This window comes from Struthio camelus, chromosome 16, assembly GCF_040807025.1.
Source record: "Struthio camelus isolate bStrCam1 chromosome 16, bStrCam1.hap1, whole genome shotgun sequence".
In the NCBI taxonomy this organism is placed as follows: domain Eukaryota; kingdom Metazoa; phylum Chordata; class Aves; order Struthioniformes; family Struthionidae; genus Struthio; species Struthio camelus.
The window spans coordinates 17,513,182-17,535,831 of record NC_090957.1 but is presented as its reverse complement, the minus strand read 5'-3'; the positions used below and the strand labels follow the sequence as shown (position 1 = coordinate 17,535,831).

The following is a 22,650-nucleotide window of genomic DNA, read 5'->3' as shown; positions in this document are numbered from 1 at the left end:
CTGGGGCCAACTGGAGCTCCAACCTGTGCTCGTGCTTGGGATGCCAAGAGGGAGCCATGTTTCTGAGAGGGGTGAGATCTTCATTACACACATCCTGGCCAGGATGGGTTTCTGTGGCTCCCAGATGCAACATGACGTTCCTGCATCACTCCTGCTGTTAACGTGCTTGTGCTATTATTTACAGTGCAAACATATACTTGCCGTCTACCTCAGCCAGGCCATGGGAGCATGCCAGGAACTAACTGTCTCTGAGGAGCAGCTCACGAGCATCTTACTGGCTGAGGAAGAGGAAGAAGGATGAAGGATTTGGATCACATGCAGATGTGCTTTCTGTGTACCCTCCCAGCTGCTCTGAGATGCATAACTGGCATTCCTACTCTCTACAAAGCTGTCAAATGTTCATTGTGGCTGGTAGGTTTCTTTCGCTGCTGCAGCCAAGCATGGCATTAAATAGCAGCCTTGCACTGATGGACTAATTAATAAATGTTAAGAAAGCTCAGCATGGGCAGAAACTGTATTGACATCAGGTTCATTTATTTAGGCTATTCTTGGATTTTTGAAGATGTTTGAACTGATCTGTAGTATTGGGCACTTGTAATGTGGAGATAGGAACAGTCCAGCAGCTCTCTTAGTGATTCATTAACACTTGTTAACTCTGCTCTTACTCTGACAGCAGCCCCAGCCCTTCCACCTCAAGGACTTGCATGGCTTTGTGGAATTGGCCTTTAAAAATTGGTAGAGTGAAGCTGCAGTGGCTTTATGCAGCTAGCTGCTCAGAGCACTTTCAAGATTTATCCCTGGCTAATGTGTATCAGGGGAAGGGCTACCTCAGTGCCTCAAGGCTGATGACAGTTCTGCTTTTCTACAAAGGCCTCATTGCTGCTGTGCTTACTGTAATATGGGGTATTTGGAAGAGTTGGCCTGGTCGCTTTGGTTTTAAATTGATCCAATTCAGATAAGCCTCTAGCACTTCATGCTAGCAGGCAAGGCAAGGGGTTATGGAACCATTTTCCCCTGTGAGAATCCCCTCTAGGATCATTGTCTTTTCCCCCATGTTAGAACTGGGTTGAAGTTGTCTCTGTTCTTGGTCCAGGACACAGTCTGCTGTGGTTCTGTCTGGTAAATGGTATTGGTAAGCTCTTACAGCTGCCCTCACAGAGCTGGAGCAAGGCTTGCTGCCCATGTCAGACATGGACAAAAGGAAAACTGCTGCTCCCCCTATCCTGCACACCAGGTGAGTTCTCTCACTACCTGCCCGTGCTTTGAGGTAGGCCTAGGGCATTGCATATCCATCTCCTCCTCAGGTACAGCATAGGCTTGTATGATAACGCTACTTGAACACAACACCGAACAAAAAGACAGGGCACAGCCTGAGACAGGTTGTGTATATGGTAAATTAAGCATTCTGTATGGAAGTAACAAAGTTACTGCAATTACAAAATCTGAGCAACAAGAGAACACATCCATCCTATTTACATCAGAGCAGTAGCGAGTAATAGCTGAGCATGTACAGCAGTACTCACCATAGAAAGTTCCTCAGCCATTTTCACTTCACATTTTTATAGAAACCTTCAGAGCTTTTTTTGTGTGTTTGTGTTGGAGGGGTTCTGTTTTTATTTTGCCTTCAAATGACTTAGGCTTAGATCCATGAAGGCACTTATGTGCCTAAATACCAGAGTGCCCTGGGCCATAGTTAATAGTGGCTAATAACCCAAGGGCACATTCATACTAAGGAAACAACACATCTGTACAGGAATTCTGGCTCATAAGAGGCATATGAAAGGTAGCTGTAGGGGATGCTGATCTGCAGCGCAAGCTGTCACATGCAGGCAAGTGTTCTGGGACCGGCTCTTGCTCTATATTGCAGTACTGTGTGTGTCAGTCTGTTCTTTGCTGTCTGGATTTTGGTTCATTTTCAGAAAACAGGAGGGGAGGGGAGGGGAGGGATTACATTTCTTATTGTAAGGATAAATGTGGCTTGCAACCACTTTGCAATGCTGCCAGACCTGCAGGTGAAACCCTGGTTGTTTCCAGCCATGATTAACAGACGGAACGCAGCCAAAGATAATACAGAAGGGAAGGAACAAAGTAAGGAGAGAGCCAAACCCTGCCCAAACGGCAGGAGGAAGATACATCTGTTAGCTGGACCATGAACAAGGCAGATGCAGCAAAGCTGAACGGGGATGTTAAAGGATGAACACTGAGGACAGTAACTTTAACTATTTAGATTCTTTTTGGAAATGCCAGTATCTGAGATACCCAAAGCAGTTCTAGCCAAATTTGGACGTAGCATAAGCATCTGCAGTCCCATTCAGAGCATACTGGTGATTCACCAAGGTTTGAGTCTGGCTCTATCTAACTGTTGAGCTGCTATATACAAGGCAGCTAAATTCATCACTTCCTAGTGAACTGTCCTCTTGTGTGCATGCTGGGCCCTAGATCACACCTGCACCTGCTCCTTGCAGATCACACCAGCTAGCAGAGCAGATGCTGCTGTAGCAGAACTTGTTCAGATTAGATTTTCAGAGCTGTTTCTCAGTTGATTTTACAGGATGTTTGTCATCTATATATTCCAGAGAAATGAAACTTGGGGGGAGGGGGGGGGAGGGGGTCTTATGTTGCACCACCCCTATAGTGCAATACAGTTAAAAAAATAAAAAGCTGGTATCTGTATAGTTCAAGTACAACTTATCAGGGACAAACTGCTCCAGGCAACACAGTCTGTCCACTGGGCCTATCCTTCAGGAACTGGATGTGTTTAAAGTTCCTTCCCTGCAACCTGACTCTAAAAGGACTGCTTCCTATCTCTGTCTCCTGGCATGGATTAGGAAGGCCAGTGTTATGGGTTACCATTGAAAGACATGTTAAATACCCATCCTTGCACTCCAGCTTCCCATCGATCGCATAGTGATGCTCCTTTTGGCATTGAGTGCTACAGAGACAAATACTACCACTTTTCTGCCACTCAAGAGCCATCAGGCAAGACTCCTGTTTTGTAAGTAGGCTACAACACTATGGCAGGTCTGATCTAGTCTCTGATCTGTCCTTTAACAAGACCCTTTTCCTTCCACAACCACTTTACGGCAGGAGCAGAAACATGGTATGCTTTGTGTCATAGTCTTTATCAGTCAAGCACAGACATGTCTCTGTACTAAAATCAACTTTTGGGCATGAAGGAGGGAGCCTGGTGTTTTTAACTCCCTTTCCTCCCCTCATTCCTCTCAGTTGTGGAATGAACTGCCCTGCTAAAAGACATACCAGAAACACTGATTCATTTACAGTAGTGCACATGTCTTCATGCAATTTGGAGAATGGAGCTCGTACTTTGGAAAATAATGCACTGTTCTTTCTACCTTTGTAAAGTTTTGCATACCACAGTTACACAGTAAATCAAGTGCAGTAATTAAAAACTGAGCTGTGGCTGCAGAGTTACTAACTTGCCGTACAAATTAAGACCGCTCTGCTGTTGGGTGGGCCTGTACTGTTAAAAGGCCAGGACTCTGCAGTTAGCCACAAAGTCAAGGCTAGAAAATCTATGGTGTGAGCTTGTTCCCCAAAGAGCTTGGCCAAGATCAGCTCGCAGGTCAAGGCATTCTAGTTTCTCAGGCAAATTAGTTCCCTTCCCGTGTCTTTTCCTACTGATGCAGGTCAGGATAAAACCTCCTCACTACTAGAAAAAGAGCACTCTCGACTTCTGAGGCTTACTGGGATGTACCTGAACCTCAGCAAGACCAGGTTTTAGGAATCAGGCGAGCTATCACAGCTAAAAACCTGTGCTTCTGGAGACACTGCAAGTCTATCAAGTTTTGACTTGAGAGCAAAGTCTGATTGTGGAGATCATGTCACCAAGGGAGTGTTTCCACTAACCTCAGAGACTTAGGATCAGACCATCTGTGACTACTGGGATGCTTCTGCCTTTTGAATTTTGATAACAGAAATTAGATTTGGTAAGAAACCTGAAGCATTGGTCTGAAGAATTTAGTAAATCCGGTAGAAGAAAGTGATTTAAAGACAATAAGACTGCTGTTGTATGTGACTTCGGTCAAGCCTTTTCTGAAAAGTTATCGTTTAATAAGTAGGGCTTCCGTACTGGGGCCAAAAATACATGGCCAGTTAATGATCTTGTTTTCCCATTAACACAATCGGTTCCTTCAGAGCCTGGAAACACAGATTCAGTTTCACACCAGCAATTGGTCTAAGTAAGACTTTTTTCCCATCAGAGAATACTAGCTGCATCAAACAATTGATGGAATAATTAGGGTATTACCAAAGTGCTGTCAAGTATGGACTTAAAGAACAACCCAAAAACAGACACAAAATTATTACTAAGTGAATCAAAAAATAATAATAATAATAAAAATAAAGATCCTAGGACTTGACATGAGCAGCACAATTGGGGAAACACCCCCAGCAGGTGGGTCTTCCATAGTCAATGTTTGACCTGGAAAAAGAAATGCAATAAGATGACCAGCACTCATGCAACATGGGTTACAGTAGAGGGTGAGCTGCACGCAGTCTTCCCAGTCAGGTTATTCCTCTAGGAGGCACTATGTTAATAAAAAAAATAATAAAAAATACAGCTTCATAACTGCATAGTGGTCATCTCTGAGCACTCCTCTAGGAGTTAGCTGTTCACATAGGCACAAGGAAGGGTAGTGTCTGGGACAAACTGCAAAATCCTAGGAGCAGGACATGCAAGGTCATATGGTCACAGAGGCTGTTGGAGAGTTAATATTGGAGACAGTCAGGTGCTGGTTGTTGTCAGTGGAGCACTTAGGGAAGTCATCTGTCTTACAGAGGATCTTGGAAAGGATCTTACGGAATGTGTAGCGGAAGTCCCTGATCCTGTAGGCGTAGATGATGGGATTGATGACAGAGTTGGCGTGGGAGAGGATGATGGCCATATACATCATCCACTCAGGCTTGGATCTGGAGAATTCCTCATTGAAGAGAGTAATACAGTTCAAGATATGCAGAGGCAGCCAACAGAAGGCAAAAAGGCCTACGATGATGGCCAGAGACTTGGCTGCGTGGACCTCCTTCTGTAGTGTGGTCCTGGAGTTGCCCATCAGTTCAATCTGATGCAGCTGTTTACAGGCGACCATGAATATCTTAACGTAGATTCCAAGCATGATGACGAGTGGAAGCAGCACGCAGCCGAAGAAGTTGAAGTACACCATGTAGCTCATAGTTACCACATTCTCAAAGAGGCATGAGATGAAGCAGCCATGGTGTTCCTTCTCGGTGGCAGCCTCTGTCTCGTTGGTGGAGTTAGGACACCCACTCATGGCTTTATTCCAACCCATGAGTGGAGTCAGTCCAATTCCAAAGGACAGGACCCACAGCACCGCGATGAGTCCTCTTGCCCGCTTCCCAGTCACTAGACTATTATACCTACAGAATCAAGAACAAAAACCAAAATTGAGCCATTAAATAAATGAGCGTTTGTGACTTCCCTGCAGTTAAAGCCATCGGCCTTCTGGCCAACATCACAACAGCCCCACCCACACCTATGCAGGAATCTCACCTCTGTAATCATTGGCCAGGGCGGGGAGGGGGGGAGGAATTCTCGTCTGCTCTATGTCTACACAAAGTGATTTGGGGAGGTGGTTCAGTTACCATTCCTGCAAGGTGCCAAGCACTGCCCCTTGCCCATGAACATCAGCCCTGTGCGACTCAGTAAAGGTAAGGACTTAGATTCTTGAAAGGGCTTTATCACTGCATGTCCCTAAACCACCTACTGCAAGGAGGGCAAGTACAGTGGGAAGGCTCATTCTGTAACCACCAACTTATTCTCCTGCTGTAAGCATCCACTACTGGGCATGCCAGGGCAGGCTGCATGGACTTTTGGGCCGACTTATTACAGCTGAGCCAAGTCTGGCTCTTAATTGTACACTGTAACGGGCAGCTAAGGACTTGGCCAGCATCACCACATGTTCTTACAGCCTTTACACCACAGCCAAACTTGCTTCAGCTTGGGCTGTTCTTGTGCCTGCAGCAAAGCCAGCTTTTGCTGACGATTGCTGCAGTCCAATAAGGTGATATTGTGCCCTGTGCTGCTGTGTATACGTCCTACATTAACATGGGACGTATACGTGTGTGTGTGTGTGGAAACTGTGGATCCTGCCAGCTTCCCAAACAGTGCAATTGCTGGCTTCCACATGCCAGACTGCAGCCCACGCTAGGTTGTTGTGGTTGGATAACAAATACCCTGAAAGACTTCTCTATGCCAGCATCTGAAAGCAACTGCTAATGATAGATTACTTAGGAGATTTACAAGTTACGGTTTGTGTCACTGTTCAGAGAGTCCTGGATCCAAGCATGGAGTTGGGAGCCAGAAATGCTGGGCTGTTCTCCCTCCCTTTGCCTTCCCCGCATTGTGCACTCCCCGTTAACAGTGCTAATGCAGGCGGCTTCACGTGGACGCCGACCTGAGGGCTGCAGCTGCGGAAGCATTCGGTGAGTTTAAACCATATTTCCTTACGTAGCTTCAGTTTGAGGCTGTTATCAAATGATGCTTGTGCTCTACTGACCTACAATAACTGGACAGCAAGATCGAGAATTTTAAGCGCCTTCGTCAGGCACCTGCTGCTCTCATAGGTGCTATGGAGAATTTCAGGTGTGGCCCAGGGCAAGCTGCTGCAGTGCTGAGTGTTGCAGAGCCATGCATTGCCCCTACACCTTTCCCAGCACCAAAGATACATAGCTGAGAAAGCAAAGGTGCCCCCCTCCGGCCCCCAGATGCACAGAGAAGCAAATGGAACTGGAATCTAAACAGTAAAGCAGCAAAAGACAAGCTGCTTTGGATGCAATTAGAACAGATCCCAATCTCAAAGCATTAGTCAGAGCTCTTTGTAGAGATATGAAGAACGCAGCGATTGCCAGAAAGACAACATGAGAAACCCATTATTGTCCTATCTATAGCACATTAGCATCTACTGGCTTGACATACATGTGCCTCCCCCCCACACCCTTGTCTCAGCGCTTGTTTACTCTGGCTTCGCTACCCTGCTCCTCCTTTCCGAAGAACGTTTGTTCTGAATTTCTTCCGGCCCGTGAGGCAGGGGAGGGTTTTATTCCCACAGAACTGCAGCTGTGCATGTGAATCACACTTGGGGGGGGGGGGGGGGGCGCGCATGTGTGCGTTTGTCCATCTCCTCCTCGCAGCTACAAAGACAGGAGGGTAAGCGGTGGGTGTGCAGACCACACCGCACCAGGAGGCAGGCTGCAGAGCTGCGCTGCCGCCGGGCACAGCCGGGCTGCCCTGCGTGGGCTGCCTGCAAACAAACCCAGAGGAAGCAGCAGCCACATCTACTGCTAAACTGTGAACCCACTTTGCAGGGAGCTGTTTTAAAGGTTATGTCCAACCACTGAGGGTTTTTTCCTGCCCTTTTCTCTCATTATTACTAATGATGTCACTAACTCTCACCACTTCAGAAGGTGAGAAATTATTATCAGATGGGGCAACAGTGAGGCCAAGGCCATTGTTTTCACAGCCCTGCATTAAGTGCCTGTTCTCAGGAGCCTGACCTGATTTGGCATTGTGGGGTGCTTAAGATTTGATTTGGGGCAGTATCCCAGAAATCCCACCCTTTTTAAGCCCTAATTGGCAAAGACCGAGTCTCTAAAGCTGCTGCCTAATGTCAGCCTATCTTAGTCAGTGCTGTAGGGAGTAGCGAGAGCTGCTTCTGACCTTTTACAAATCTGCAAGTGGGAGGAAAATATGCGGCTACCAGAGCCCACAAACGTGGGATCAGGCTCCTTGGCCTGGGCTGTTCACTCCGAGTTGATCAATTGCTCATCTGCTGCCTCTGCCATGAATTACAAAAGCTATTGTAATAAGAGTGGAAAATGCAAAAGGAAACATTATTCAGAAACAGAGACTAAAAGAATCAAAAGCTTTTCTCGCTGGTAGTTTTGTTTGGTTGAAACAAAGCAGGTTGCATACAGGCAACGTACTGAAAAGCAGCAATGGCTTAGTGCATCGTGCTGCATCCAGCATCCACCGTGCTGCTGCCATCAGGTGACATTCAGCGCTGTCTCTTGCTGAAAACATATAGCCCCAGATACAGCTTTTTCCATTTGCTGTTTTCCTGAACTCTTCTGCAAAGGCTCTGCTTGAAGATTTGCAAAACCAATTAAGAAGTCATTTAACTTTCCACTGGCTGTAATGGTGGCATGTTTATTTTAGTGTTGCTCGTTCTTCCCCAGCGCAGGCAACAGAACTGCAGCCAGAATCAAGTTTAAGCAGAGGCCCCTCTGTGAGAAGGAAGAGATGGAAAAACGTGCTACACTGTGTCTGCATGAGCCAGAGCTGAACAATGGAGACAGCTGCAGGCCTTTTGGGCTCAGGGAAGAGATGGTGTTAACTGAAGTGGAGCTAGTTATTCACCGTGAGCACTGTACCCCTTAGATTTGCTCTTTATTTTCTCAGTGACATTGCATGGACACATTGCAAATTCCTCCCAACAACTCTCCACGTAGTGGATGGACTGCAGATAACACCGTGGTCATTAAATGTTTCCTTGCTGCAACTGTTCAGATTGATTACAGGCTGTTGAGAGCTGCTCTGACCGCAGAAAAGGATCCGTGCAAAAAGCTGGTCACTGAGCTACAGGCCAGAAGAGGCCAAAGTGAAATTGAGGACAGTTTGGCCTAACATTTTTCACTAATTGCCTTGCTAGTACCTTAATAAACTTGTCTGATGGGCCACTGCCTGTATTGGTCTGAAGTCAGTGGAGGTTAAGCACATGCTTAGACATACAGACAGACGTGCACAACTGTTATCAGATCAAGGTACTAAGAGGCTTGCTGGCAAGCAAGTGTGCAGGAACACCCTCAAACAGCCACCACGATGCAGCAAGCCACGCGGCAGAGCAACCCCCTGCACTAAATCACCATCGACAAAGCAGGCAGGACTGCGAGGCAACTGAGACTCAGTCTTTTTCTACGCGCTATAAAACACAAACAGACAGCGAAGAACCAACAGATTTTCACAGCGCTGAACATTCCAGTAAAACCCCTCTTCACTCCCTTAGGCATAACGTTATTGGGCAAGAAACTATTAAAGTAAATTTACTCACCTAAGTCTGTCCAATTAATGTATAACAAATATTGAATCTCCTCTATGTTTCTGCCTCGAGGCATCAAGAGGTTCTTTAATGTAAATAACAGCTGAATATTTTTAAATGATTTATTGAGATTAAATAACCTGGCGATACATTAGCTCCTTTTACACAGCCAGGCAGTCTCTTTACTGGCGTAATCATGATCAAATAGCTAATCAGCTCAGCTCCCATCCAGTGCTGTCTGCTGTGGACAAGGTGTGGAAGCAAAACCACCATCCCCATGGGTCGAGACAGTGTCCTTTACCCAGCAGGCATCCCTGTTGCCTGGGCCCCTCCACTTTCAGTGAAGTGTTGTCAAGTTCCACATTTTTTCTGGAAAAGCGTCACGGTAACTGCCAAAACGAGAGTGTTACGCTTTAGCACAGGGTGCTGGAAGGCTCTGCGTTCTCCAGGCACTATGCCTGCTTTCTTCTCTTTCTTTTTTTTTTTTTTTTCAACTGTTCTCATTGCTTTTTCACTGCTGTTTGATAGAGCTGGACACAAGCCAAGACACCCCAGCAGGCACTGCTGAGCACAGCTGGACCAGACAAAGTCGCGTTGCCAGGCTGAAGACAGCCCAGCCTCTCTGGTGGAGGGGTTTGGCTCCTGAATGGCAGGAACTGAGTCATGTCCCTCACGTACCTAGCATCTCCCCACGAACCCTGCAGTGGCCCCCGGAGGTCCCCCAAGCAGAGGGGCTGCTGCCTCTGAGCTCCTGTCAAGCCAGACGCGCAGAGTAGCAGCCAAGACGTAGTTCAGCATGTGGGACTATTACCTGTGAGGCACAGCCAGCCACAGCCTGGAGGAAATCTTAGTCCCAAAAGGGACTTGTTTGTGATGCCACACACTATCTGTCCTGGTGCTTGTAGGAGTGGGATGGTGGCCCTGACCATGATGCTTGTCTGGGCCTTGGTAGATAAGCTACTGAGCAAATAAACCTGAGGTTAGCAAAGAGCAGTGCCAATAGCAAATTGTTTTACTGGGCATCTGAGATGTGTTGCTAAAGAAAGGGGTGAGCCTCAAGCTCAGGAATGGCATCAGCACTTACCCCCACGTGCTCATCAGTGCTGCGGGAGCCTCCGTTGTGCTGCAGGCCCCTTGTGCTGGGCAGCGTTCAAACACGCAGGCCTTGACAGAGAGGTGACAAAGGCAGAGCGTTGGCTAGCACTCTTGCAGGGTGGCACAACCTCACCTATTGCAATGCCTTTGCTCACTATGGCAGCCCTGTTCCCAGTCCTTTCCTTCCTCGTCTGCTACTGTGGGAAATCACATAGATGAGCTACTGCATCTCCAACATGTTCTTAAGAACTGCAGCTGGTATCTGGCAAATCCGCTGGGTCCTTCACATGTCCTGAAATAGGAGCTCCATCTGCCCAGGCATTCATGCCATCCTCCAGCCTCACTGGGGGCCTGAGTAAAATTCCTGCGGCTGTCTGAGATGCAGCTTCTAGCAACAAGGAGATGTTATGAGCAATCCTGCCGCTTCCGCCAGGCCTTCATCTCGCCAGCAGCCCTCAAAAGGCTGCAGGGCTGTGAAGTTGCGTTTGTGAAAGCCCCACAGAGACGTCAAGTGTTTGAATGCTTCCCCTGTGTTTTGCTTATGTAACTCAATGCCTAAGTGCCAGCATTGACTTTTCCATCAGCACATTCTCATTTAATGATGTCAGTGCCTCCCGGGCCCGCGAAACCGGGTGCACTGGAACAGGGACCTCTCTGCACTCTGCAGCCATCACTAGGAAGAACCAGGAGGGTCCCAACCCTTGTCCTCACATCTTCAGAGCCTCCGGGATTGCGTAGGGAGGTGCTTTGGATCAGGTAACGTGTAGGCTCTAATCCTGCACACGTTTGGTGGTCAATGTCACTCTATGCTAGCCCCCTTTGCTGGCACAGCAGTGCAGGTTAGATGTTAGTACGGGTGTATCAGCAAAGCTGCAGTTTAGCAGCAGCAATACTGTAGCTGTACTCCTGCCTGACGTGACGATGCTGTACTGCTCTGCACAGGAAGTTTGTGCCGGTTCTCCCTGCTGCCACTCCCCAGCATAGAAGCAGTTTTTGATGAGCAATTTCTGTCCTTAAACTCACAGGTCTCTTGTGTTGCAGTAAGACTGTCATGTTAGATGGGATCAGTGCAGAGCCACGGACATGATAGCTGCGCAAGGGCTGCTGCAACCAGCTTGGGTCCGCTGCGCTTTGGGTGCACAAAGCTGCAGAGCAGGCGTTGGGGGTTCCTGGTCTCCCTGTTTCGTCTCCCCGCTTCGCCCCATGCCCAGCCTGCCGGACGCAGGGAGGTGAGCAGATGGAGAGTTTGCAGAATGCAAACTGTGCAGGTGCTCTGGTACAAACAAGCAGTGACAAAATAAATCACAAGCAGTGATTTATATGTTTCCATTATTTTAAGTGTGAAGGAAAATACACAGATACCTCTATTCATGAGGGGAGAGAGCAGTTTGGCTGCCAAGCATTGTATCTTTGTCATCTACTTGCAGCTGTACTTTGCATCTTGCTCTTTTTTTTTTTTTTTTTTTTTTGCTGTATAACAGCATGAAATAAGTACTGCTGCTGCTGTTTGCTCCATGCACAGTCATGGAAAGGAGATCACATATCAGCTGAAATCTCCTGGCAGGACATTTTAAATGAATCATAAATTACACCTTGGAGGGGAAAAAAAAAAAACAAAAAAAGCTGTGCTACTTTACCAGGAAGGAGTTGGTGGTGAGAGAGATAAATCTGATTAGTGGTTACAATATCAGCTAAGGAAGCAGGACATCTGGGTTTCTCCATATCCAGTTGTAGACAAATCACTTCCTCTCTGCATCTGTCCCTATTGTACACATGGGAAAGCCGCAGCGTCCCCCGCTCGCGCTCCTGGCCTTCCTGTCCTTCCTGCGGGGGGGCAGGCCACTGGGGGCTGCAGCGACCGCGCCAGCCCCAGCGCTCAGGCGGGCACGCGCCCGCAGCCAGCCCGGGCCGCGCCGAGGGGCAGGAAGCCTCGCGGCACCAGCCGGTCCTGGCTGCCGGGAGCAGCCCTCCCACCGCTCGGCGCTCTCACTGAAACCCAAGACCCAACCGCAGCTCAGCCTCTTCTCACCCGCCGGCCAGGGGCTGGGGGACAGTCCTGAGCAACATGCAGGAAGACCCTGGCTCGCTGCCATCAGGTTAGTAGCTGTCAAGAGATGCTGAATGGGAAGAGCCGAGCGCTCGCATGGCAACAGCCCTTCCCAGCTGGCAGAGCCAGCGCCAAGAGCACACACCCGCAGGCAACCACGGCACAGCGCTGGCTGCTGTTGTGCAACTCAGGGTAATGACATGTAAACGAGAACACCCGGCCGGCCTTCGCAACACAGAGCCAGGCTGGAGGCTGCCGGTCAAGCGCTGTATTTAAAAGGAGGCTCAGATGTGGGGGCTGTTCTGACCTTTGAGCCTCGGAGCTTGGCGGACGCAGCCTTGCCTTGGCGCCCACCTTGCCGAGAGAAGAACCAACCGGCTGCTCGTCTCCCGCTGCTGCTGTTTCCATTCCTGCTTGAGGCAGGTGACCACCGAGGTCACACCTTGCAATACTACTTTTTTCAGATTTTCAGGACCACTAAAAGGCATTTAAAGACTGGAAGGTTTTAAGTGTTGTCCAGGCTTTCTGCCTGTATGTTATGGCTTGGCCTTAGTCTGAAAAAAACAAAAGCTGGACGTTTCTGAAGGAATAAGCGACAAAGACCAGCCCTGGGGGCAGTCGGAGGTTGTCCAGGGCTGGGGCTCTCTCAGCCCCTGCCCCGAAGCCCGGGGAGCGACGTTCCCGCAAACCCGCACGGGGGAAGACAGGGCGCAGCGGCTGGCCCTTCGCTAACTTAACCCATGGAAGTGTAACCAAAGCAACCGCTCGGGATGAAGTGGGACCTCCCTTGGCCAAGCTGTTTGCTCTCTTGGACGCAGGGCTGCCTGGAGCAGGGACACGGCGAAGCAGCCTGATGAGAGCGAGCGAGAAAGGCACTGACAGCCACACGCAAACCAGGGCGAACCGGCTCCAGCCAAAGAGGAGCCCTCAGGTGGTTATCGGCCATGTGCTGCCCCCAGAGAAAGGGGGGAAGGAGGGGTGTCTGCCAGTCAGGGGCAAATCCATTTGCAGCCCCAAGTTAACCGCTCCCCAGTTATGAAGACTGCAGATTATTCTTCCCAGGACAAAACCCGCTTGCGTTTCACGCTCAAGCCTGATGACGCCTACCGGGGTGAGCTGTCTGCTGGGTGCCTGGAGAGGCGTGTGCCCTGCTCCCGGGCGCCAGGAGCACTCCTGCAGGGATGCCCCAGCCTACCTGATACAGGCCACCTCCAATCCAGCACGGCAGGCTGAGTGCGTGGAAGACCTACCGCCTACTGCCTGAAAACACTCTTAGAAAGCCAGTCATATCCCTGTGTTTATCCTGCCTGTGAACTGCTTCGCAGGGGTTCAGGCAGAGCAGCTCAGAGGCGAAGGCTGCCCTCTACAGCTCCTGGCTCCGGCGGCCGGCTCAGCACCCGGCGCGATCTGCTCCCAGCGCCGGCCTCGCGCACAGGCCCCGGCGCTGCTCGGCACAGGTGGGAAGGCGAGCTGCCGCTTTCGGCGCGGCACTCATTCAGAGCAGAGGAAAGGCTGCTGTGTTCAACGGCACGTCCAATTTGAGGAAGACAAGCAAAGCGCTGGAGATCAGCCTGTGGCTGCTCAGGCCTGCGCCCCAAGACAGCCCGGCAGCACAGGTTCACAGAGACGGCTGCGGCAGAGCACCAAAATGAGATTTCCTGGTTTCCATAAACCAACAAGAAAGTAACTGCAGGGCTGTTGGTCTCCCCCCGGGACACGTAAACCAAGCAAAGAGCAAGGATGGCTGTGAACTCCCTGACCCGAGTCCCAGCACTGGCTAATACACGAGTCTCCAGAGTTACAGCTGCTGGAGCGTGAAGGGCATCGGGGTTTGCGGGACTGGAAATGTGGAAGGGAGAAATGCAGGAGGCTGCAGATGCAGCCCAAAGCACCCTGCAGCACTGCCTGTACTTGGGTGATTGGCGTATCGAGGCATGCTCAAATTCAGACTGGTTTGACATAGGAAGCGGGGAGGGCAGCACAGCTGTACGCTTCTTGAACACAGTCACTGAGAGCACCTGCGGTGTGAACAGTTTTCTCACCAGCACACCTTCACAGCAAGCCGCAGTCGGCGCTTGCGCTTGCTCCCCCGCCTGCCGTCCGTCGAAGCTGGCCCCAGCGCGCTCACGCCAGCGTCTACCCTGACGCCCTTCAGCAGAATCAGGATGCAATGGAAAAACTGAACTAAGACACACGAGGCACAACCAGGGTGCAGGGCAGCTTGTGGCTTTCCGCGTACCTCCGGGCATCCCCGCGCGCCTGTGACTGACCCTGACGCTTTGGGGGCTGCCGGCGGTGCGCAATGCCACGCAGGAAGGAAATGAGATCACAGCTTGGTGCTCTGGCTCTTATGCTCCAACATGTGGAGACATTAAAACACAAGCAGCTGCCTCGAGATGCCTCTGTGCAGGCAGGCGTACGGCAATACCTGCCCTCCTTTAATCTGCCACACAGCGTTTCTTAGCCCCCGAGCATAAAACCTGGTTCACCCTGCCCAAGACCGCAGGGCCAAGAGCTCCTCCTCGGGCGCCACCCTCCCTCCAGGACTTGGAAGACCAACAGCGTCTGCCGCAGCGGCGCCTGCCGCTGGGGCTGGGAATTTTTTTCATTCCAAAGCTCCCAGCAGCCACCAGACCTCAGAAGGGCAACAACAGGGCAGCTCTTGGGTGCCCGAGCTAAAGGAGCCCAGGAAAATGAGGTAGGACCGACGCTTCACAGCGAGCTGCTCCAGCGTGGGCCCGTTCAGAGCAGCGGCACTCCCCGCCTGCAGCCTCGCTGTGCCCTACGCACCCAGGTAACAGCTATGGCTGCGGAGGGCAAAGATCGCCGCTGGGTCACTCGGTCTGTAATGAAACAGGCCCTGAAGCCCTTCCAAAAGGCCCCAAACCGCTGCCCTCTTCACCTACCAGCCCCAGCAAGTTCCTCCTCATCTGCTTTCCCTACGGAGCCCTGGCTCGTGTTCGAAAGGGCTGGTGGATCCTGTGCGGTCAGCACCAAGCCCAGCACCACTCACAGCCCACGTCTCGTGCCGGCGTGCTCCGGCAGCTCGAGCAACCCGTCCTCGCCTGCTGCCCACAGGCAGCAGGGTTCGAACCAGCTGGCCACCCGCACGCCTCGCCCTGCCCCAGCCTGCCGGCAAATACGAGCGCCCGACAGGCCTGAGCACGGGGGACGGAGGAGGCGGCCAACACCTCCCCTTGCACACCTGGGGAGCCCGGCGCCGCTGTTTGGGAGAGAGGACAGACTGCAGCCCGCTCTGCAGGGCTGCTGTGAATGCCGGCGCGAGGGACCGCGTGTGCTGACGCGCGGGGAAGGGAGTAGCAGAGCTGCAGCCCGCGTGCACGGCTGTGCACCCGGCTGGGCTGCACAGAGCACGCTGCATTGCAGATAAATGTAATTACCGCAGACAGGAGCGGAGGAGGTCGCACCGACGTGCTCTGGTCTGCCTGCACGGCTGCTCCTGCCGGGCCTGCGCTCCGTCCCTCGCCGAGCCGGGGCCGGTGGGCCCAGCAGCTCGCGCCACCGCCGCCGCTGGTGGTGCTCAGCAACCGCCTGCTGTGCCGGCGCCAAGCCTGTGCCCACCCGGCACGGCTTCTCCGGACCTTCCTGCCCACAGGCAGGAGCGGAGGTCTGCCACAGGGCCAAGGACACAGGCGCTGAGGTATCTGCAGGTCATTCGTGGCTCGTGCCCAGGCCTGATGTCATCAGTCAGATTAGGAAGGTAATCCGCTCTTCAGCATGTACAAACTCCCTGAGCCTGTCGTCTGACTTCACAAAGCCGTGCGAGCAGATGGGACGGAGGGAGGACTGACACATCTGTAGGAACAGCTGGTGCTACTAAATCTTGGCATCCTGCTGACCCGAGCTGTCTATAACATAAGAGCAGCCTCAACACCCTCTGCATAGTGACCGCCCAGCGGAGCCAAGGCAGGGCAGAACAGTCCGAAACGACTCATCACCATGGTGCTCATCACCAGGACAAACAGCAAATTAATAAAAAACAAGAACAAGCCTATTAATTAACAAAGAAAAATTTTTTAACTAAAAAAACCTGATCAGCATCTAAGAGTTTTGTTGCAGAGAGATCAAAAGGTCTTACTTCTGAAGCAAAATTGTTAGATTTAAAATCTGCCTTTTTTCACTTCAAAATTAACCTACTTTTTTTTTTTTATAGACAGAATTGACCAAAACTGAAAAAAATCTGCCGAGTCCAACCCTTGGGTTCTGGCTCAGCCCAGAGTCTGCGCCCTCAAGTGTTAGCCTGGAAACGACACTAGACAACAGCACGCAGCCTAAGAGCGCTGCTCCCTCCTGGCCAGCATCTTTGAGATTTGACGTAGGGGCAAAGGTCTCAAAGACGACTTCCTGAGGGTTTGGAAAACTGGTAGCAAATTAGTGCCCAAGGGAACAATTTCAGCACGTTGCTTTTCCAACAAGGTGTTTCTCTTCCTGTTTGCACAGCTGCTGGGCAGTCGGTACTGATGTACCAGACAGGACACACTTGCCCTTTGCCAGAAAGGGCATCAAGGGAAATGGGCTCTTGAGATGGCGGAAAAAGCATAAAGCTTTGGAATACGCATCTTTAAGAAATCAGGCTGCTCAAAACTAAAACTAGCTGCTGTTTTCCCCTCCAGTTTATCACCGCGAGGGCACATGCAATTATTACAGCTTTTGTTACCATGCGTCTGTGTCCAGAGATGGCTGTACCTGAAGCCTGCGGAGGTACCCAGAGTGATGGGCAACTCTGTGAGGCCCATGAGCAGGCAAGTGGGGCTGCGCCCTGCTCCAGCAGCACCGACTCCAGCACCAAGCCCTCCTGCATTTGCCTGAGTCAAACTCAACTGACACAAACTTCCTTAAAGACCTGACAGCTTCGTTGCTTAAGCAAACGTTGCAACCCTCCTGCCCACAGGACTCGAGCGCAGTTGCCAGCTTTGCTGCGCGTTAAGCTGACACGCTGATGGGAACTTGGCTGGCCACAGCCGCTTGGTGCACTGGGTTGCTAGTGCCTACCTGTTCTGGAAAAAATTTGTCTACTATGCTGCTTGTGGGCTCAGCATCAGGCACCACGCGTGTTAGCCACACATTAACAGCAGAGCACACTTACGAGTTCAGACAAAGCGTAATGCAAAGATTTCCCTTCAGAAAGGAAATGAAGCAAGGGCAAAACAAGAAGAGAGGTTGCAATTCTCCACCTGTCATTGAGGCCTAGCTGCAACGTAAAAGATGGCAGAGGACGACCAAGGCTCTGAAGAGAAATTTCTCTCCCCGGTGGCTCCAGCTCTTCCTCCTTTCATAAATACCCAACGATTTGCTTTGCTGAGGAACAAACTTTGACTTGAGAGGAATTCAGGAACAATTCTTTGCTGAGGAACAAACAGGGAGCCCCCTCCTGCAGCAGGGGCACAGCACGGGAACGCAGCAACAGAGCGTCCGCCAGCCCATCTCAAGAAAGGACACTGCACAGCTAAAACGGTCAGATAAGAGCAACAATAATCTAGGGCCTGGAGAAATACCCCCATGCAGAGAGCAGAAAAGAGCTGGATCGTTATCTTCATCAGGTCAAAGATAAGAGGAAGAGCAGCTCATCTGGGAGATCAGCAGCACAAGAAGCAGAGAACAGCGCCTTGCAACATCATTAGATCACAGTGATTCAACTGTGGATCTCCTGGCTACAGGACGGTGAGCAGAAAGGGAGAGGGCATGGTCATAGAGACCTTGCTCCAGTTCCTGACACAAGGGTAGCCAGGAACACCAGTCCTGCACTTCTGCTAGGGATAAAATTGAAGACTGGAGAGAACTAAATCCAGGAAGAAAGAACAATCACCAGATCAGCTCAGATCATGCCCTGCAGGGAGCTTGGGCTAATTTCTCTCCACACACCTCAGCTGGGGTGTTTGCCAGGTAGGCAGTGGAAGTAGAGCAGTCACTGTCCTACAAGAGGAGGACATAGTGTAATGATGTTGGACAAGGTGTTTCATTCTCCTCTGTTCTCTAAGCACAGATACTTTTCTGCCTTTCCCTAAGTCCTAACACATTCATTCCAGGCTTCTATCCTTACCTACAAGTACTAGCCATACCAAAGGATGTTGGTAATGCAAATAAAAGGGAAAAATTTTATTACACCTACAAAGCTTCTTTGGCTCACTGTTATGGGGCTGAGGGGTGAAATCCACCTCTGGAGAAAGCTATAAAGCAAAAGCCTAGCACCACTTGCGTGCTAGACACTCTGCCGGATTACTGCTGCAGAAAGGTGCTAAATTGCCTGGCTTTGGTACTGCATGCAGAGCAAGTCCTGTGGGAAGGAGAGCGTTCAGAGGAGGGGATCAGGCTGGCAGACGAGAGCGGAGACAACGCTGTGCACCTGGAACAGCACAGAAACAGGCACACACGGGTTGTGGCACCGGCCCAGCCAGAAGCACTGGGCTCCGGGTGGAGCGTAGAAAGCGAGGTAGGGTCAGGACACATTTGAGAGGAAAAAGCTGTGTCCTGGTGCGAGGGCCAGGAGAAAAAGGATGCAGGAAAGGGCTCAGAGCAGCAGCTGCACAAGCTGGAACTGGGCAGTGGGGCGGGCAGGGGGGAGGTTCTTGACAAATAGTAAAATTGACAAAAACAAACAAAAAATCAGTTTCAAGGGACATAAAGTATTCATGACTTCAGGTCAAATCCAGAAAATATTTATAGCCAAAAGAGGAAGGATTCTCAAATGTCATTTTAACAGTTCATAATATATATATTTTTTAAATTTTCTACTTGAGAATTTTGTAGTTCCTTTCCAGATAGGATGCCTCCATTTTAAAAAGCAGCATAGCGACATTTGAAGGGTTAAGCAACACACAAACAAAGTCTGCCAGGTTGAGCTGTATCAGTTGGTTTCACTAAAACCTCCAAACATTGCTGTTTCAGTTTGACTGAAACAATTTTCCTCTGCTCCCGTGGGATTTTTTGGTTCAGCCACAGAACTGAAAAATCCATTACTATCCAGGCTCTAATGTAAACTTCTGCACGGCCCCTCTGCCCCCTGGTCTGCAAGCCTGCCCAGCCTCTGGATGTGTTTAAATCGCCCGGTCCCTATGGCATGCTCAGTTCTCAGCCTCCCCACCCAGGTTTCCACCAGGAGCTGGTGGTGGACATGTGTGACAGGGACACTTGTCTGCTCTGGGACACTGATGTTGTTTACTGTGACTGCTAGACAGATCGGGTTGTGGGCTGGGCATAGACCACTTTCTTAAAGGTTGAATACTTCATGGCCTGTTACCAATTTCTTCACTGGTCTCCAGTGTTTTAGTGATAAAGAAACTTTTTCTAAAAATTGTCATTCCTGCAAACAGATCACCAGCTTTCCCTTTCCACAGCTCAGGTCTCCTTCCAGAAATAGGGCATGCATCGACCGAGAACAGGTTGTTGGACAAGTTCCTCCCGCCTCGCCCCAGGCCGCAGCCTGCGGGCATCTGAGGGATAATGCCGTTCACGAGATAACTCTAACTAAACTTTGGTTGGAAATCTCTAGTGCGGTGGACAAGTGTTTTGCCAGCATAGTTTTATAACATCCTCCCCACCTTCCCTATTCCCTTTTGATGTTGGGTGTACAAATACCAAGTCTTTCAGTACCAGTCCCTAAATCTCCTGAAGCAATGACTTGTCCATTGCCCTACCATCCTAGCAGCTAGTAACCCACTAGCCTTTTAAAGTGCTTTTACTTACTAGCTTACCTCTGAGAGCACTGAAACGAGCCTTAAAGCCAAGACAAAGTTCAATCCAAACTTCACACTTCAGACCAGACCAGGATTGGACTCCTGGATCTCATTTTACAGTTGAGGGGGATGAATGTGTCCAGCTAGGAAGCGGGCACAGGACTAGAGACGTCCGTGCACATGGAATAAAAGAGCTAGCCTAAGATGGGGTGAAAAAACAATGCGGCGAAAGCACCCTGAAGGAAGGCAGACATGTTCTGGGATTTCATCCCACACAGGTGCATAAACTGGCCTAAAGTCTAGCAAACTTGCTGGAAACCAGGAGTGTGAAGAAAAAAAAAAATAGCAGAGGAAATACTTTCTTTTTTGTTGGTTGTCAAAACCACTTCCCTTTTGCACACATATAAACGATCCCCCCACAAAGCACATCTGCTCTGCTACTCTCATCGCGGATTCCACTAGAGTAGAAACTGAACTCACAAAAGTTCAACTTCCTCAGCCAAGCACTGCAAAAAGCATTCATGGTACAAAGGAAGAGAGTTATAATTAACAGCCCACGCTTGAACATCTTGCTTGTGATGGGTGGGGTGATTAAACTGAAACTTAAAAAATTCAGACTGCTTCATAGCTGCTGCTGTGCTGTTAGACCCCGTTCCAGGAAAGCCCCAAACTGATGGAATAGTCACCAAAACGGTATCTGGAGCTAATGTGTGTTTCTGAGTCCAGCCCCAGTAGCTGGAAGTGAGCAGCCAGAGTCAGAGATGCTGGCAGCAATCTGAACTCCTCTCTCCTGGCTGCCTCCTTCCTGTGAGCACTCGGGCTGCAGAGCTGCTCTCGGTTGCTCTCCGCACCGCGGAATTTCCATGCTCCATGCGCCGATGACACATGCAGCCACTCAGTAATACATGCATTTCCATTACCACTTTTTATCATCTGCCTGATGACTAATTAATATTTGCATAACGCATGGGGGCTGCCCAACGCAAGGTACCAGAATAGGGTTAAGGGGTTTTTGTTTTTGTTTTTGTTTTTTTTTTAGGTAATGTTAGGGTGAATTCATCACTCCTGTAAGGGAGATGCCAGAGATGAGCACAATGTAGGAAAGCTGCAGCTTATGCAGTTCACCTGAGGTCTCTACCGCGAATCTGCCCTGTTTCCCCACAGACTCCACTTCTGACCAGTCCTGTGAGCAGTTCTGGGCTCCCCAGTGGGGCTCCAATGACCTATTCTTGGGGAGGGACAAGAGACACGTGAATGGGACTAATAGATTTGGGTCGCCGTAACCCAAAAGCCAGAGTTTTGGTGCACTTCAGCTTAAGGAAGCTGCTGCAGCAACTCACTGTTAAAGTGCCTGTAAAAAATATTTAGAACATTTTGCCCTGTATATTGCAACGTCCCATGAATTAGAAGGAAATCAACTTATGTCTTTGATACTGGGCTTATATAAAAATCTTAACTGTAAATTTTTGGAAACTGAGGTGGGAATCCTTTCTTCTTCCATCTCCCTCTTTCCCAGTGTACGTACAGAGCTGACGCCTTGATTTAAACATTTACTCGTGGTAAGAGCTGAGAAGGAAAAGGCACCTACGCAAGCATAGGAATACACTTTCAGCGTTTGTAAATGCATCATCTTGCACTTTCATTCTGTTCCTTGTATTTCCTTTAAGCACTGACAGATAGCCTGTTTAGACCCTGGATCATGTTGAAAATGTGAAGTATATACAATATCATATAAAGACCCATTTAAGTTGACTCTCAGCTTTTCTAAAAGTATTGCTCACTAAGAGACAAGAACACTTAAGGAATAGCCTGCAAAATTACTTCTTTAATAGGGTGGGAAGTAGGAAGAAAAAGTGGTTGCTTTTGTATTTAATTACCTGGGAGACGCCCAGATACCACAATAACGGGGGCTGTAAAAATACCTACACAGATTGGCTAGAATTATCCTTAGCTCACTACCGCATCATTGGGTAGCCCCCCAGGAAGTCACTGACCCTCCCAAGACAAATATCCTCAAGAAATTGAACTCCCAAGTATACTTTGAAGTGAGTGACTGGAGACTGAAAACCTGGTCCCAGTCCTGCAGCGAGCGACTGCAAAAATCTCTGACATTTTCATTATCATCACTTGTGAGCAACCTCTTATGGTAACACGGGGGACTAGAATTCCTGTGTGCTAAGGCAAGGAAAGCCACAGCCTTGGCAATCAGGGAATGGGCTACTTCCATGCACACCGTGCTCTTACCTCAGCGGGATCTTAATAGCCAGGTACCTGTCGATGGCCACTGCCAGCAAGCTGAAAATGGAGCTTTGGGTCAGCACCAGCACGAAGCAGGCGAAGAAGAGGCAGCTGTGAAAATCCACCTGGAAGCCGATGCTGATGGTGATGGCAAAAGGGATGGCCAACAAACCCACGGCAATATCGGCCACTGCCAGGGACACCAGGAAATAGTTGGTTGCATTCTTCAAGGTGCTGTTGATGGCCACAGCCCAGCACACCAGGACGTTACCAGCAATAGACAGCACGGCGATGATCAGTTCCAGCACAATATAGGTGGTTTTCATAGTGTCCATGGCGAGCGCCCAGGGCAAGGAGCTAGAGCTGTTCATGAGAAAAAGGTACTTTCCAAAGGGCGCCTGTCCACAGGTATCAACAGGCCACGGGGCAGCGCTTCCCGGAGAGGAACACCCATGTCCGGGCTCCCCGCCGCCTCCCCGCCGGCCGTCGGGGGCCGGAGGGGCGC

At 50.1% G+C, this 22,650-nt stretch overlaps 2 protein-coding genes across 4 annotated transcripts in view; one reads left to right on the top strand and one right to left on the bottom strand.

The window, feature by feature from the left end:
- The window catches only part of ZSWIM7 (zinc finger SWIM-type containing 7), a 21,709-nt gene extending 12,624 nt beyond the window's left edge, over positions 1 to 9,085 (top strand). The window contains exons 5-7 of one of the 3 annotated variants that reach the window (XR_011134953.1): positions 185 to 411; positions 6,304 to 6,459; positions 8,212 to 9,085. Coding sequence is in view for 1 of the 3 variants with exons in the window: in XM_068910430.1 (XP_068766531.1) it covers positions 185 to 301 (117 nt within the window). In the remaining 2 variants the exon portion in view is untranslated. Of the gene's footprint in view, positions 1 to 184; positions 522 to 6,303; positions 6,460 to 8,211 lie in introns of those variants that run through there. The other 2 variants (XR_011134954.1, XM_068910430.1) reach the window with 2 other exon arrangements.
- Positions 4,038 to 22,650, bottom strand: ADORA2B (adenosine A2b receptor). The gene is made up of 2 exons (XM_009672980.2): positions 22,152 to 22,650; positions 4,038 to 5,394 (listed from the first exon to the last, which is right to left on the bottom strand). Exons 1-2 carry the CDS (start codon positions 22,514 to 22,516, stop codon positions 4,701 to 4,703), a joined length of 1,059 nt encoding a protein of 352 aa, XP_009671275.1. The 5' UTR covers positions 22,517 to 22,650; the 3' UTR covers positions 4,038 to 4,700.

Bases quoted from the DNA above. Each gene is read 5' to 3' on its own strand.
- ADORA2B (XM_009672980.2), bottom strand. From the start codon at position 22,516: ATGAACAGCTCTAGCTCCTTGCCCTGGGCGCTCGCCATGGACACTATG. The intron at 5,395-22,151 runs GTAAGAGCACGG...TTGATTCTGTAG, and splicing joins GCTATTAAGATCCCGCTGAG to GTATAATAGTCTAGTGACTG.